This window comes from Schistocerca serialis, chromosome 10 (genome assembly GCF_023864345.2).
Source record: "Schistocerca serialis cubense isolate TAMUIC-IGC-003099 chromosome 10, iqSchSeri2.2, whole genome shotgun sequence".
Lineage (NCBI taxonomy): Eukaryota > Metazoa > Arthropoda > Insecta > Orthoptera > Acrididae > Schistocerca > Schistocerca serialis.
In genome coordinates, this window is record NC_064647.1 from 181,146,090 (window position 1) to 181,159,567 (window position 13,478).

Below are 13,478 nucleotides of genomic sequence, written 5' to 3' on the forward strand. Positions count from 1 at the left end.
GTTATGAACTGCAGATTGAAACTGAAGAAACTGCAAAAAGGTGGGAATTTAAGGAGATGGGACCTGGATAAACTGAGTAAACCAGAGGTTGTACAGTTTCAGGGAGAGCATAAGGGAACAATTGACAGGAATGGGGGAGAGAAATACAGTAGAAGAAGAATGGGTAGCTCTGAGGGATGAAGTAGTGAAAGCAGCAGACGATCAAGTAGGTAAAAAGACGAGGGCTAATAGAAATCCTTGGGTAACAGAAGAAATATTGAATTTAATTGATGAAAGGAGAAAATATAAAAATGCAGTAAATGAAGCAGGCAAAAAGGAATACAAACGTCTCAAAAATGAGATCGACAGGAAGTGCAAAATGGCTAAGCAGGGATGGCTGGAGGACAAATGTAAGGATGTAGAGGCTTGTCTCACTAGGGGTAAGATAGATACTGCCTACAGGAAAATTAAAGATACCTTTGGAGAAAAGAGAACCAACTGCACGAATATCAAGAGCTCAGATGGAAACCCAGTTCTAAGCAAAGAAGGGAAGGCAGAAAGGTGGAAGAAGTATATAGAGGGTTTATACAAGGGCGATGTACTTGAGGACAATATTATGGAAACGGAAGAGGATGTAGATGAAGATGAAATGGGAGATAAGATACTGCGTGAAGTGTTTGACAGAGCACTGAAAGACCTGAGTCGAAACAAGGCCCCGGGAGTAGACAACATTCCATTAGAACTACTGACGGCCTTGGGAGAGCCAGTCCTGACAAAACTCTACCATCTGGTGAGCAAGATGTACGAGACAGGCGAAATACCCTCAGACTTCAAGAAGAATATAATAATTCCAATCCCAAAGAAAGCAGGTGTTGACAGATGTGAAAATTACCGAACTATCAGTTTAATAAGTCACAGCTGCAAAATACTAACGCGAATTCTTTACAGACGAATGGAAAAACTGGTAGAAGCGGACCTCGGGGAAGATCAGTTTGGATTCTGTAGAAATGTTGGAACACGTGAGGCAATACTAACCTTACGACTTATCTTAGAAGAAAGATTAAGAAAAGGCAAACCTACGTTTCTAGCATTTGTAGACTTTGAGAAAGCTTTTGACAATGTTGACTGGAATACTCTCTTTCACATTCTATTGGTGGCAGGGTTAAAATACAGGGAGCGAAAGGCTATTTACAATTTGTACAGAAACCAGATGGCAGTTATAAGAGTCGAGGGGCATGAAAGGGAAGCAGTGGTTGGGAAAGGAGTGAGACAGGGTTGTAGCCTCTCCCCGATCTTATTCAATCTGTATATTGAGCAAGCAGTAAAGGAAGCAAAAGAAAAATTCGGAGTAGGTATTAAAATTCATGGAGAAGAAATAAATACTTTGAGGTTCGCCGAGGACATTGTAATTCTGTCAGAGGCAGCAAAGGACTTGGAAGAGCAGTTGAACGGAATGGACAGTGTCTTGAAAGGAGGATATAAGATGAACATCAACAAAAGCAAAACAAGGATAATGGAATGTAGTCAAATTAAATTGGGTGATGCTGAGGGAATTAGATTAGGAAATGAGACACTTAAAGTAGTAAAGGAATTTTGCTATTTAGGGAGTAAAATAACTGATGATGGTCGAAGTAGAGAGGATATAAAATGTAGACTGGCAATGGCAAGGAAATCGTTTCTGAAGAAGAGGAATTTGTTAACATCGAGTATAGATTTAAGTGTCAGGAAGTCATTTCTGAAAGTATTTGTATGGAGTGTAGCCATGTATGGAAGTGAAACATGGACAATAACTAGTATGGACAAGAAGAGAATAGAAGCTTTCGAAATGTGGTGCTACAGAAGAATGCTGAAGATAAGGTGGGTAGATCACATAACTAATGAGGAGGTATTGAATAGGATTGGGGAGAAGAGAAGTTTATGGCACAACTTGACTAGAAGAAGGGATCGGTTGGTAGGACATGTTTTGAGGCATCAAGGAATCACAAATTTAGCATTGGAGGGCAGCGTGGAGGGTAAAAATCATAGAGGGAGACCAAGAGATGAATACACTAAGCAGATTCAGAAGAATGTAGGTTGCAGTAGGTACTGGAAGATGAAGAAGCTTGCACAGGATAGAGTAGCATGGAGAGCTGCATCAAACCAGTCTCAGGACTGAAGACCACAACAAAAACAACAGGGTGAACATCAATAAAATAGAAAAACGTTGGGGTCAGCTTCTTGAGTGGAAACGGAGGAAGAAAGGTCCCGTGAACATTTGTCTGAAAATGCATCGCTGCCACGGTAGATGATGGCACTGACAAATGACAGTTCCTCTGACCGTGTGCCACATGTTTGTTGTGCATTGCAGGCTGTGTAATTGACACAGCATACTTTAAGCGGCAGAATGGTTTGTCAAGTGAAGAGGACTGATGACTGAAATCCCACAACTGTGATGGTCTGGTGTAAAAACCACTGGCAAAATCCTTCCTGTAAGAGAGAAATCTACTACTGATAATCCCTGCACTCCTCATTGATGGTGCTAGGGATAGTAGTGGTTGTCATGCAGGATACACATAAGCGTACTTTGGCTTACACCATGTTGGCGGGCCACTTGCCGGGTGCTTGTACTGGGGTTTGTCTCAACATTGTGTAGAACCTGTTCCTCCAAATCTGGTGTATGCATAGTCCACCACCGCCTTGCACATTTGTCTGTCCAAAAGGACACGCAATCACAAAAATGCAGAAAAAGGACCTGAAATATTGTGTGATGTGGTTCTTGCCTGTGTGTGTGTGTGTGTGTGTGTGTGTGTGTGTGTGTGTGTACTTGTTTCGGTACAGCCATCCCACCTCTTGACCGATTCCATCCGCTTGGCCGTACACCAATACCATCTCAGCTTATCCCTGACGAATACTAGACCATTCTGCTGCTTACGGTATCTGTGTCACCCACACAGCCTGCAACACACAAGGAACACACTGCACGTGGTAAGACGAGCTTTCATTCGTGAGCACCGTCTACCGTGGCGATGATGCATTTCTGGATAGCTGTTCATAGGCCATTTTTTCCTCCAATTCCATTTAGGAATCCATCCCTGTAGTATGCAAGTTTTATTAATCTTCGTCTTGTACATTATTATAATTGCTCCAAACTTGCAAGTTGTACATGAATTTATCCTGTATTGTTTTTGTTTCACATACAGGGTTATTACAAATGATTGAAGCGATTTCACAGCTCTACAATAACTTTATTATTTGAGATATTTTCACAATGCTTTGCACACACATACAAAAACTCAAAAAGTTTTCCAATCTCCTGTTTAAGAAATGCCGAACATCATGATGGAAGTGCGGTGGAGCACCATCCTGTCGAAAGATGAAGTCGGCGCTGTCAGTCTCCAGTTGTGGCATGAGCCAATTTTCCAGCATGTCCAGATACACGTGTCCTGTAACGTTTTTTTCGCAGAAGAAAAAGGGGCCGTAAACTTTAAACCGTGAGATTGCACAAAACACGTTAACTTTTGGTGAATTGCGAATTTGCTGCACGAATGCATGAGGATTCTCTACCGCCCAGATCCGCACATTGTGTCTGTTCACTTCACCATTAAGAAAAAATGTTGCTTCATCACTGAAAACAAGTTTTGCACTGAACGCAACCTCTTCCATGAGCTGTTGCAACCGCGCCGAAAATTCAAAGCATTTGACTTTGTCATCGGGTGTCAGGGCTTGTAGCAATTGTAAACGGAAAGGCTTCTGCTTTAGCCTTTTCTGTAAGATTTTCCAAACCTTCGGCTGTGGTACGTTTAGCTCCCTGCTTGCTTTATTCGTCGACTTCCGCGGGCTACGCGTGTAACTTGCCCGCACGCGTTCAACCGTTTCTTCGCTCACTGCAGGCCGACCCGTTGATTTCCCCTTACAGAGGCATCCAGAAGCTTTAAACTGCGCATACCATCGCCGAATGGAGTTAGTTGTTGGTGGATCTTTGTTGAACTTCGTCCTGAAGTGTCGTTGCACTGTTATGACTGACTGATGTGAGTGCATTTCAAGCACGACATACGCTTTCTCGGCTCCTGTCGCCATTTTGTCTCACTGCGCTCTCGAGCGCTCTGGCGGCAGAAACCTGAAGTGCGGCTTCAGCCGAACAAAACTTTGAGTTTTCCTATGTATATCTGTAGTGTCTCGTGACCATATGTCAATGAATGGAGCTACAGTGAATTTATGAAATCGCTTCAATCATTTGTAATAGCCCTGTATTTATGATGCAGGTTGAGCACAAACTCATTATGTTGTAATTTTTTGCAGTACCGTCGCCACCAGTAAATGTCACAGCCAAGCAACTGAATGGTCAAACTGTGCTAATAACGTGGCATGAGCCAGAGAAACCCAACGGTCGCTTAATGTCATACGAAGTGTGTATGTCGCCACCTGTTCCTCCATTGCATAGGCTGATTCCAGCACCAAATACCTCTCTTGTCTTTGACTCTGACTTCGAGGTTGGAAAGAAGTACACATTCTGGGTGAGTTTCTTCCTACTTTTGTTGTAGTCATTATGTTTTGATGTGGCTTGTCTAATTTTTATGCAGTAACCATATCACTTTGAAATTGCTGTTTCCCTCTGTTATTTCAACAGTGGCAATAGAAAATGCTCGAAGTAATGTCATTTATTTATTTACTTACTTATTAATAGTTTTCTATTTTATTTATTTAATTTCTTCTATTCATAAAGTTTTTAGTGCTATTATGTTCCCATTATTCTGTTGATTGTCCCTGAACTTAGTTCAGGTTCCAAATCATGGGGGAAATTTTCCGAACATTCATTACTAGAAGGGTCACGGCTTTTACGCTGAGCAGTGCTTCCCTTGGAAGTTCCGAATGGCAGTCCAATATGTACAACTGACTTTTTCAGTTGTACAGAAGCTCCTGAAACATTGTCGTTAGTTCAGTGTGTTAAGTCAGAGTGTCCCATAACCATTCATCTCAAATAGCTACTGAAAATTATTCCTTTGAAACAGAAGAATGGAAAAATGTCAGTGTGTTCAAAAGAGGAACAGCTATTGAAGATGTATACCATTCCACACTTCATCTGAAAGACTAGACAGGTTTATCAGTTCCGAAACAGGAAGATCTATTGATTCTGTTGCCATTTCTACCTCAACAGCACAGAATTTTTGGCAAACTTTTGCAGCAGCTGCTTTCAAGAATGGAATTGTTTGAGAAAGAGAAGTCAGTATTGAGAGACTTTTCTCACAAATTTATTTTTGTTATTCTCTTGCACAAAAAAAAAAAAAAGAAAAAAAAACTGTAAAAGGAAAGAGGGGTGGTTTTCTACAATTTAAAATATCTCAGCTGTATTTCTGTAATAGTAAGTGAAATGGAATGCCTCTGTATTAATGTAGTTCAGAACAAAAACTTCCATATTGCACTTACTTTCCTTGTATGTCAGGTTCCTGGTATGGAACATTCGTAATGAAGTATCTGTTTTCTAGTTTCTAATTTTTTGTGTTGATGAGGTGGCCAGCATAGTTCTGGAGTATCAGAAAACTTCTCAATTTTGTAGATACAAATAATTTATGTACGAAAAGTTATTTTTGTTTAATTTTTTTTTTTTAGTTTCCTGACAAACGTGAGATCTGGCACTTGGAATGTTTTCCACATATACTTGTCATATGACTTTCTAAAAGGTTTGGAGTTCCTTGGTGTGCTGCAAGGGGTGAGATTGATTCAATCTTTGTGGCACCCTGTTATTGTCGGCATGTGTTGGAAAAAAATGTGTGTGTGTTTTTTGTCTGTTTACACAAACTATAAAATGTTTCTGAAGCAGTTATGTCCCAGGTTTTTTTGCTGTGCTGTACTCCTGGGTGTTAAGTCCAGTTTAGATTACATTTCCCACATGATATTTAGGTGACTGACCCAGTAGTCTTGTCCAGCTGCTGTGAGCTGTTACGTGTACTCACTGTCTGGACTCCAACCAGACTGTGATGTCTTGTCGGTGTCATACTGTTATTCATAGCTGATCGTGAGTTTGACTCCTGGCATCTGCTATGGCCTTTAATATGCATTTTTTTCCAAAACCCAGTGCAGTTATTCTGTTAAAAACACATTCGCTCAGCATTTTTCAGCTTTGATGGACGAGTTAGCAGTTGAGATGTTGATAGCTTGCTTAAACTGAAAAGTTCATCATGTTTTGTCAGGTTTGCAAACAACGAGCTCCTTCATTAAATTTTCCATGAAACTTGGCATTTGTGGCACTATAATGGTTTCATCATATTTCATTTCATGTTTATATATTCGAGACAGTTCTTGGCGATAGCTGATTTTCACAGTTGTTTGGTTGGATGTGTCACTGCTGTTCCTTGCATCTCTCTTAGTGTTCAAATAGTGTACCCCATGAAAGGCATTGCAGATTTACAAGGAATGTGGTACCCACCAATCTTACAGTGACTCAGATTGTCTTTAAAGGCCAAGTTGGCCAAAGATTTGACGGTGTACATTGCTGTTAGATGTGTTTGTCAAACAGAGAGCGCATTTGATGTGTTTGACAGACATTTTGATCATCAGAAAACTTGACAAGATGGTGGACATTGTGTGTGTTGTTTTGCCACATATGTTTGGTGAAAAATAGTTTTATTACAATTTATCTTGCTGTGTTGTGAGTTTCCACAACTTTGGAAATTACAATCGAGGATAGAAATGAAATAGCAGTGGCAGTTACACACACACACACACACACACACACACACACACACACACACACACACACATTATCAAAGTTCTTCAGCTTGTTTTTTCACATTCTTAAATGAACTGTCGCCGAAGAGAATAAGTTTTTTGCATACTTGTGTCTTCTTTTCCATTGTGAACATGAAGTAACTCCAAGCTAGTTCATTCACAGAAAGTTGATGTAATCATCAGGTTCTGAGGGTGAATTTTTCTTTTCCCAGGTTTTCGTGTGTTTATTTCTTCCTCATTTTGAACCATTCCCTGGACCAGCACCTTCTTCTTCTTCTTCACCTTCTTCTTCTTCTTCTTCACCTTCTTCTTCACCTTCTTCTTCTTCTTCTTCTTCTTCACCTTCTTCTTCTTCTTCTTCACCTTCTTCTTCTTCTTCTTCACCTTCTTCTTCTTCTTCTTCTTCACCTTCTTCTTCTTCTTCTTCTTCACCTTCTTCACCTTCTTCTTCTTCTTCTTCTTCTTCACCTTCTTCTTCTTCTTCTTCTTCTTCTTCTTCTTCTTCTTCACCTTCTTCTTCTTCTTCTTCACCTTCTTTGAACAAAGTGCCAGAATGAATGTTAGAAGTACTTAATCTGCATTTGTAGCCATTCCCACTAGTGTCAGAATATGTCATACATTAACAGCGTCTTCTTCAAAAGACAGGTTAAATTGACAAACTTCATTGGTATATGTACAGGCTTGTTTGAGAAATCTGTGCCTAGATAAGAGCAAATTTGGCAAGCAGGTTCAGTTGTTTATGAAGGCCTTAACATTACAAAGGAGTTTTTCCCTTTGTTGTTGGGAGAAAAACACTGTATGCCATATTTCTATAGGAGTCTGCAGATCCTTACAGAAACAGGGCCAGCACATGGCAAATTATGATTGATTTTTTTTTTCCCCCCCAAATTGGATATACAGGAGTTTCTACCCTCTAGGCAACTTTCACAGTATGTTATAATGTCACCTTGTTATGCACAAGTATTAATATTTTCACTGCAGAGAATTGGTAATGGTACAATCTTCATTGGGTTTAGATTGCTTTCTCTCCTAGCATTTTAGCAAGTACTGTATCTGCCATTGATAATACCAAGACAACAATTTGCTTACGATCCAGAATTACTAAAATTATTTTCTTATAACATTGTACAGGATTAAATGATAATACTGATCACTTTTCCCTTTGACACTGGTAATAACAGAAGTTTGGAGGACAGGTAATTTCTTTTTCTTCTCTCTCTGTGAAGTGGAGTGGGACTTTAATATCATTAGATATCACAACATGACACATTGTCAGTAAAGTGGTATACACAGTATATGTATGTGCTGCCCCTTGCTGGCCGGAGTGGCCGAGCGGTTCTAGGCGCTACAGTCTGGAACTGCGCGACCGCTATGGTCGCAGGTTCGAATCCTGCCTCGGGCATGGGTGTGTGTGATGTCCTTAGTTTAGTTAGGTTTAAGTAGTTATAAGTTCTAGGGGACTGATGACCTCAGAGGTTATGTCCCGTAGTGCTCAGAGCCATTTGTGCTGCCCCTCACCTTTACATTTCTTGTATTTATTTAATGAGTGCCACAACTTATTCATTTGCTCATTATAAATTTTAAGAAACTTGTTTTGTAAAACAGCAGCACTGAAAGTCATACAGCAACATTTACTTAATAGTGGTTCTTACATACATCCATTGTGTAGCTAACACAATGATTATAGCACTCCTCTATAAATGTTCCAGGTTATTGCCAGGAATGGTGAGCATCGAAGCAACAATTCTGTAGGGGCAACAATCAAGTTTGATGGATCGGCAGTTTCTGTCTCCGTCAATGACTTGCGTGCCAGTGCTGTGAGTGAGACGGCAGTTTCAGTTGCATGGGAGCGCGTTCCCAATGCTGACGGCTACATCATCAAGACGCGCTCCCGCGTTCCCAGATACCCTGCTGTCCCTGCAGTGAACACTACTCGGGCCAATGCCACAGGTCTGTTTCTGCTGGGATTCTCTCATTTACTGTTAAGTTGGCGTTACGATTTAGGATTTAGGTAGGAAGACATATGGGCACATTCCAGCTTTCAACAGTATCTGCCACTGTCATTATCATAAAAGAAACTGGCTGTCGAAGAAGTAACAGAACCTCTCAGATGTAACTGAAGTAGTGGTGCCCACTGAAATTAGATATTGCATTGCCAACAATGGTTGAACATCATTTGCAGCTTCTTTGTCTCCGTAATAGTGAGCCAGCTGTCCTTCTGTAGCATTTAGTTACATTGGCCGGGAGCTTGTGAAAACAATTGTAGATGAATCTTAGCAACATTAATAAACTGCAACAAAAAATTTACTTTGCTACTGAGGGGGCTCTGGATGGTAGAACCATGAAACGATCTTGAAGTATATTTAGCTTCAGTATGTTATTTGTTAGTAAACTCTTCCTAATTTGGGAAATAATTGCCCAGAGGATTATATAATCATGAATCTCTAGTAGTAGTAGTAGTAGTAGTAGTAGTAGTAGTAGTAGTAGTTGTTGTTGTTGTTGTTGTTGTTTTGTGTGGTGCAATGGCCTAGTGCAAATCTGCCGATTGGTCACCACTTCATTGACTTATTTTTCCCCAAAATACTGCAGTTACCCAATTGGGAGGAGGGGACCTACAGTTTGATGTGTAATCCGAATCCTGTGCCATTTCTGGTTAACCTCCAAATCATTGAGCGGTGAATGCTAGATTAAAAGACAAATTGAAAAATCCATGGTCTGACAAGGATTACATCCTGCAACCCTTAGGTTTCCAGGCAAGCACTTCACCACTAGACTAGCAGGTCCAACATTTATTACATGATCACATAAGATTTTGCTTCCAGTTTGGATTTCAGGATTACACTGAACTGATTTGCAGATATTTTTCCACAAGTCTTCATAATTTTATTGTTCTAAAATATCTTCATTGACAAAGCGCAACACTGACACTATTATGAAAAGATGAAATGCTGAGTTTCAGATGGGCACAATGAAATGACCGTTACATACAAGCTTCCTTGCTTATTCTGGAAATAAGTGTCCACTGGATTATATAACCTTGAATCTTTATTACATGAACTTATACATTACAGTCTTTTCATTATGCCTGTCAGCAACTCAACATGTCATCTTTACAGTGAGTAGCAATCTGTTCTTTTCAAAATATTATTGATACTGCAGCCAGGATTTTCCATTGTTTGAAGCTTAACATTGAGTACTCTAAGGCACTTTCTAAGTGATCGTGCCGTGTTAGAATCTCCATACAGCACTTGTTGTGACATACAGACATGTGCTTGCAAACTGCGACTGTTGCATGCAGCCCATAGTACCTCAAACAAATACCACCACAGCACAAACAAGTATTTATACTAACACATAATATAGTATGCAAAAATATGGACCTCCCCCTCTGTCTCCTCCTATCCCTCGCCCTCCATCCTCCACCCCCACAGCTTTGTCTTGCCACTTTCTAGTCTCTGAACGCCCCACCAAACAACTCTCTTCTCTATCCCAACTCGCACCTTGCTATTCCTTCCCTGCGCCACTCTACATTGCTGCTTTTGTCCAATGCAACAGTTACAGTCTAATCAGAGCAGCTATAGGTAGTAGGCATATGCACTTCAGGTGTCCTGTATGTTTGAATTTGTTTGTTTTCCTTTCTTTTCTGAAGAAAGCTTTGGTTGAAACCTCAGTGTGCAACAGTCTTACCATTGTGCCTGTCTGCAAGTAATATCTCCTCTTTACAGTGGATCTGTCCTTTTCACAATGGAAACAAAAGATGCTGCAGATGACATTTCATCATAATCTGCGCTCACAGTTGACAATATTATATCAGTTACTTCTGTGTGATTCTGCCACTACTTCATGCGTCAGTTGTTTTCCTGAAGAAGACTGGTGGTAATTGTTGATTTTTGTATAGAGTAAACGTAACAAGTGCTCAGAGAACCTTCAATGTTCATGGGAATTAACTGTCGTCATATAATGCCAGACACATTAACTTGAATGTTCTGTCAATTAAACTGTTAAGCAGAAATCTGAGTCTCACAAGTTCAGCTTGACACAAGTGTTTAATCAGAGAGGTGCGCTTAGTTGATTGCAGTAGAGATTTTCTAACAAGCCTTTGTGTGTGTCCTTACTCGTGCTGTGTCCTTCCAAGTAATTAACAACCTGTGTTTTGGTTTATGTGGAACATAAAACAAAGATGAGGATAAGAACGCACTGTGTACATGCCATTCAATGACTGATTATTAGACAAAAAACACCACACGTTACATTTTAATCTGAAGAAATATCTAGAAAGTTTCATAAAGTGAATGAACAGTTTTAATTCCTTAATGTAAAATCTTAGTAACCTCATTTGTATCATTTTGACAGAAACCCTGGCTGTCATGTTTTGGTTGAGGGCGTTGCCACTATATGTCACCTTTACTGTGTGCAGTTTTGGAAGCTCCAGTACAAAACATGCACTTTCAGCCTCTGTCTTTTACTGTTGTAGCTGTAAGAAAGATAGATGCACAGTATTGGCTCAAAAAGGTCAAGTATGATAAGATAAATGTGATAATGGGCACAATAGCCATGTCAGATAAAGAAATAAAGGCAAGCATTCCTAGACAGTGGCAAGAACCCAGGGCAGAAACAGGGAGGAGAACTTAGTAATTCCTTCCTATCATAAAAGAGAGATCCGGAATATCATACCTCCTTATGACCAAGGGAGCTATACAGTACGGTTCATATCCCAGCTGCTTACTGAAAATATGACAAATGACACACAGATGCTAGTGATTGTGGAGTGATTGGCACCACGTATCACTTTGTCAGGGAGTGGGTCATTAGACAAGCTATTACAGAATGGGACATGAACATCTTCAGCAATAAAACGATCTATAAAACAATAAGCAATGAGAAACTACGGCACAAGCTGAATTCCCTGATAGTTAAAATATCAGTTTATAAACTGCAAGCCTACACGGTTGAGAGAGAACGAAGAAGAGGCCTTATGTCATACATTTAGACACATAATGGCAGACCACCACCTACAACTACATTCTGGAAGCAGTGAGGAAGTGAGCCTTGGGGAGGCCCAGGAAAATTTTCCTGAGACACTGGCAGCCATCCCCAAGCATCTCTACACCTTGGTTAACACAGCAGTGCAGCCCCTGGGAATCTCGAGTTATACCTCAGTGTGCTGGGGCCAAATTATTCAGACTAATACCTTGGTTCTGATACCAAGTAGAGTAGTGTAGTGTTGTACAGTATTGTAGTCTGGAATTATAAATCGTGAAATTTGTGGTCCAGCAATGCAGCATAGTATAGTATAACGGTATTATTGTTTAGACAGTGCTTCCGAAAACTGAAGGGTATAGTGGTCCTCATTTTTAACATTGAATTTAGCAGCTCAGGAATGGAGAAGAATGTGGTGTTACTTCATTCAAGACCGAAAGTGGCATCAGTTAATCAGATCACAGACAAACGCTCACCATTGGTTAAAGATAAATACATCTACTGTGTTCCAACCAGCCCCTCCAACTTCTTACGTTCACAGGAGACTACTGTGAAATACTTCGTTTGATTTATGAGCTACACAGAAACTAAAAAATAACATAAATTTCAGGATAGTGTAGTCAGAATCCAGTGTACGAGTATACTTGGGATTTTTTTAATGGTGATCTTCAGAAATTTGTATCTCATTATTTTGAGCTTTGAAAGTCTTCTTCATGTGTCTTTGTGTAATTTCATTCATTAAAGAACTTTTCTCATTAATAAAAGAAAATATTTTTTGGAATGTAAAAAAAATCAACATGTTAAGGTGTTACTGTAACACATGCAGTGTACCTGCAATGACTTGTCATGGATGTGCTGTGTCCTACTGGAGGAAAGACTGGAAACGAAATGAAATATGTGAATTCATTTTAATTGCTATTATGAATATAATTAATGAAACACTTTGAAGATCATGATAAATCAATTGTAACACTTTCTGGTGAGAAACTGAAATTCGTCACATAGGTTGTTTCCTACTACAATATTAGTAAATAGATTTATGCTGATATCCACCATTTTGAGAGCGAATAATGTTGCCTTCTATTTCATTTGTTAAAATTCTTTTGAACAATTGCAGCATCTCGATTAGTCGAGTGTACGTGTGAGACATTGCGTGGCCACATACCTGTGGCTGTCACCTGATAATTGTAATGCTGTCAGTCAATGGGTTTTAAGTGTTTTTGTTTAGATATAAAACTTTTCTGTTGCGCAGCTTTGCTGTCACACAGTTGCTGTGTCAGATACACAGATTTCTCAATAGTAGCCCAAAACTAGTTGGCCTGACTTGGCTAGTTCTGGCAGCTGTTCTGCTTGTGGAGATGGGCTCACAGACGCAAGGACCAAAAAGTTGTTGTAGAGGTCTTAATTCCTAGTGGTGTTATAAAGAAAGAAAAAAAATGGAAAAAAATGTAAAATGGAAAAATTAATCATTTCCTGGGAGGGAAATCTAATATATCACACATCCCCTGGCTGCAATGCAACACTTTCCATCAAACCAAACAAGTTGTTTACTGTTATTAATCACTGTGTGTTTATTTTCACAATGCCTTCTGAAGGATTAAACCTTTGCCAGATGAATTTGCATCGATTAATACTGCATGTACACTATGTGAAATATTAGGTGCATTGTGCTGCCACCTGCTGTCAGGTACTCCACATCGGTGGCCTCAGTAGTAATTAGACATTGTGAGAGAGCAGAATGGGATACACCGTGGAACTCGCGGACTTCAAACACGGTCAGATGATTGGGTGTCATACGTCTGTATGCAAGATTT

General features: G+C 39.9%; 1 protein-coding gene across 2 annotated transcripts in view; it reads left to right on the forward strand.

The window, feature by feature from the left end:
• Positions 1-13,478, forward strand: part of LOC126425002 (sortilin-related receptor-like) — a 219,676-nt gene that overhangs the window by 131,933 nt on the left and 74,265 nt on the right. For both annotated transcript variants that reach the window (XM_050087901.1, XM_050087900.1), the window contains exons 24-25: positions 4,258-4,472; positions 8,394-8,634. In XM_050087901.1, coding sequence (XP_049943858.1) covers positions 4,258-4,472; positions 8,394-8,634 — 456 coding nt within the window. The remainder of the gene's footprint in view (positions 1-4,257; positions 4,473-8,393; positions 8,635-13,478) is intronic.